We start from the raw sequence: 3,525 nt of genomic DNA on the forward strand, positions 1-3,525 counted from the left end.
GGGAGGTGGGAGGGGAGGGGAGGGAAGGCGGTGCAGGCTCCTGGAGTCCTCAGGGGCGAGCTCCGGAGTTGCTCTGTTCCCTTTTCAATTTTTGTTTACTTTTTGACTGTTTTTTCTTTTTCTTTTTTTCAATGTAAAGTGTCTCTGTGAGGCCGGAGAATGAATCTGACTGGATCAGCCCAGAGACGAAGTGAGCCCCCAAAACTGGGGCTCACATTCTTGTTCCGCTCCTCTGGGATACTGGGCAGATCTCCATAGCATCCTGTCCCCGTCTGTACAGGATTAAACTCAGTCCTAAAAAGTCCTGGCGTGGCTCTAAGACAGAGTCCCCAAAACGCTCTTTTTCAAAGCCTGAAAGGCCGGGCCAGGCAGGCATCCCGGTAATACCAATACCTACCACGCGGGGGCGCGCTGCACCACCACCACCACCACCACCACCGCCACCACCACCACCACCGCCACCGCCACCGCCCCCGCCCCCTCCCCCCCCCCCAGTGCCTGCAGATGGGATTTTTTTTTTGACCACCTGTTCTGAAGGTGGGCACTGGGCTAAGGACAGGAGCAGCTCGGGTCACCGCAGGGGACAGCCAGGGGGCCCAGGTTACCAACACTTCTGGCCTGAATGTCGTGGCACTGATTACAGTGCCTCATGTGTCTCTGTCCTGCCCGGGGTACCATTCACGCCAGGTGTGTGGAAATGAATTAAGTTCAGACTGAATCCGCAGGGATATTTATTGAGGTACTGTCGTGCATCTGCTCTTATTTGGGAACAGGGACAGGCCAGCAGCACAGACAACCCTGTGGATAAGGAGAGTAGAGCCTTCCTCTTCCTGCCTCCTGTCTTCTGGAGTTGTGACCACAGGGTGGCCCAGGCGGATCGGCCTTAGAGGCCAGAAGGCAGCTCCCTGAAGAGCAGGAGCCTCGCCCACAGTCGGTGGCTCTGACTAAGCCTGGGCTGCCTCTCGGCTGTGCTCCCTGGACTGGCTTCCCCCGCATCCATGTGAGAGACCAGAGTATGATCCTCAGTGGGAGGACAAAAAAAGTAGTGATTGTGTCCACCCCATCCTGCCCTCAGTCCAGATCTGTTTTCAACTTGAGGATTCACCTGCCTTGTCTTTGCTAAAACACCGTCAGCCTGTGGTCAGGGGAAACTGGGAACAGGTGCTGGGAGACCCAGGACATTGCAAGTTGCTTCTCTGGCTGGCACTGAGAGGTACGTGAACCCTCTGCCAACCCCAGGAGGGGCAGGAGGCTGCCTGGTGGTGGGCTGGAGCTCCAGCCAGCAGACAGGGGCAGAAGGACCAGGCCTGGTCCAGTAGGGGTCCAGGATGCTTTTCTTGGCAAATCCTCACACTTTCCACATAGGTGTTTCTTCTGAGATAAGTATGATGATCTCCACTGTATCTCTAAGGAATCGGCTTCCTGAGACGACACAGTAACCCACGATGACAAAGCTGTTCCCTCCTCATACTCAAATCGGCTTGAATTTCAATCCCACTCTGAAGCCTTCCTGGCCCTCTCCCCACATTCCTGCCTGGCATTATCAATTGCTCTACGTCTCTGCCCCTCAGACACTTTGGTGCACCCTATCATAGGGTCTCGTCACTCTGTTGCCATAATTTACTTACGTATTTACAGTCCTCCCACTAGACCTTGAGCTCCTCAAGGACAGGGCCTGGTACTCACAAACCATCCTATTTACACCTTTAGTAACCAGTGAAGAACAATAAATATCAAATAGAGGAAGGAATGAGTGAATTAATCTAAGCCTCAAACAAGGGTCTTCTTCAGTGTGTCACTACAGTCCTTTTTAATCCAAGCGCTGGGGCAGGTTTCACCAGGGGATGTCGGGAAATCCCACTTGACTGTGGCCACATCCTATTCACAGCCTGAAGCCCACATCCCTGTCTTATCTCTCACAACCTCTCTGGTTTCACCGCCTTCTTCCTTTTCTCGTTCCAGCCATTCCCCCTCCCATTGGGGTACTCGTCTCTAAAACTCCGGTCAGAAGGTGGGGCAAAGCCTTTATTAACTCTCCTTTATTACTTTATTATAGGGTCTCACAACAGAACTTGTAACCCCTTCATTTTCAGGAGCCTAACACTTACGCCATGGGAGGCGGCAGAACTGACAGGCAGGCTCGACATGTGGGGTCTGGAGACGTGAAGAACCCCCGGCCCCTGAGCTTCCACACTGAGCATCTGCCTCTGACGGCATGACATGTGCACCCTCTGTCCCTCCCTCATGGAATCATAGACAGAAAAGGGACCCAGGATGTCATTAAACAAAGCCATCCCCCGATGGGCCTCATGGCATCCTGGCAAAAGCCCTGAACTAGGAATGAAAATGCCCGCATCCTTGTCCTGTGTCTGCCGTCCTTGGCCTCACTGAGCTTTGGCCCTTCCGTGGTAATTTGAACACACGTGTGTTCTTTGATTTTGAAAACAAAGGATACATAAAAATTCCTTGTGAACCATACAGTATTGGGACTGTACAGGTGATTCATTTTATTAACTAATAATTGGATCTTCTTGATTCAAATAAGATACAGCAAATGTGATTTGAGATTGTTGTCAACCTGGAAAGAGTGCACATTGCATTTTAACATCACACAGGTGGAGTAATTTAGTGACTAAACTACACGCATGCAGATACACGTATCATTTACACATAGTGTCTCACTATGCAATTATAGCCAGAATGGATTTTTTTTTCTTTTTTTTTTTTTTTTTTTTGAGACTGAGTCTCACTCTGTCACCCAGGCTGGAATGCAATGGTGTGATCTCAGCTCACCGCAACCTCCACCTCCCAGGTTCAGGCAATACTCCTGCCTCCGCTTCCCAAGTAGCTGGAATTATAGGTGTGCACCACTTCACCTGGCTAATTTTTATGTTTTTAGTAGAGACAGGGTTTTGCCATGTTGGCCAGCTGGTCTTGAACTCCTGACCTCAGGTGATCCACCCTCCTTGGCCTCCCAAAGTGTTGGGATTACAGGCGTCACCCACTGCGCCCGGCCCAGAATGGAGTTTTAAACCACCTATGCGTGAGCCAATCTCCCACATAAGTTCAATGTCTAAACATTTTAGAGTTGGTCTGGGCTCTTCAGATCAAGGCAGTCAGGCCTGTCCTCACCTCTTGGAACCCTTGAATGCGAATAATCGTCACAGAAAGGTGAGGCTCTTGTCCTGCCACCCATCTCTGAAGGTGATTTATTACCACCAAATCCCACCCACATGACAATTCTGTGCTGGGGGTGACGAGTAGGTCCTTCCCACCGAAACTCCTCCAAGCCCCTTTCCTTCCTCACATGAGGCAGAGATGGGCAGCGTAGCTCTCCTGGGCTGATTATCCACCACCTGAAAATGGCTCTCTGCTAAGATACTGCAACAATAAAGCGGTAAGACGGATTTTTAACAAAACAAGGAAACCTTTCAAAATACTACTCTTGCAGGACCATAGGCTATGTATGTGCTTTAACAATAACACTGCAATAGCTCAGAATACTAAAATTCCTCTTTTGGAATT

At 50.5% G+C, this 3,525-nt stretch overlaps 1 protein-coding gene across 2 annotated transcripts in view; it reads left to right on the plus strand.

Annotated features, from left to right (window-relative positions):
• The window catches only part of LOC111530109 (sperm-associated antigen 11-like), a 16,537-nt gene extending 15,474 nt beyond the window's left edge, over nucleotides 1-1,063 (plus strand). For both annotated transcript variants that reach the window (XM_023197159.2, XM_023197158.2), the window contains one exon: nucleotides 774-1,063. In XM_023197159.2, the coding sequence (XP_023052927.1) occupies nucleotides 774-808 (35 nt within the window). In that variant the 3' untranslated portion in view covers nucleotides 809-1,063. The remainder of the gene's footprint in view (nucleotides 1-773) is intronic.
• The last annotated feature ends 2,462 nt before the right edge of the window (nucleotides 1,064-3,525 follow it).

The sequence above is a fragment of the Piliocolobus tephrosceles genome, chromosome 7 (genome assembly GCF_002776525.5).
Source record: "Piliocolobus tephrosceles isolate RC106 chromosome 7, ASM277652v3, whole genome shotgun sequence".
Taxonomy (NCBI): Eukaryota; Metazoa; Chordata; class Mammalia; order Primates; family Cercopithecidae; genus Piliocolobus; species Piliocolobus tephrosceles.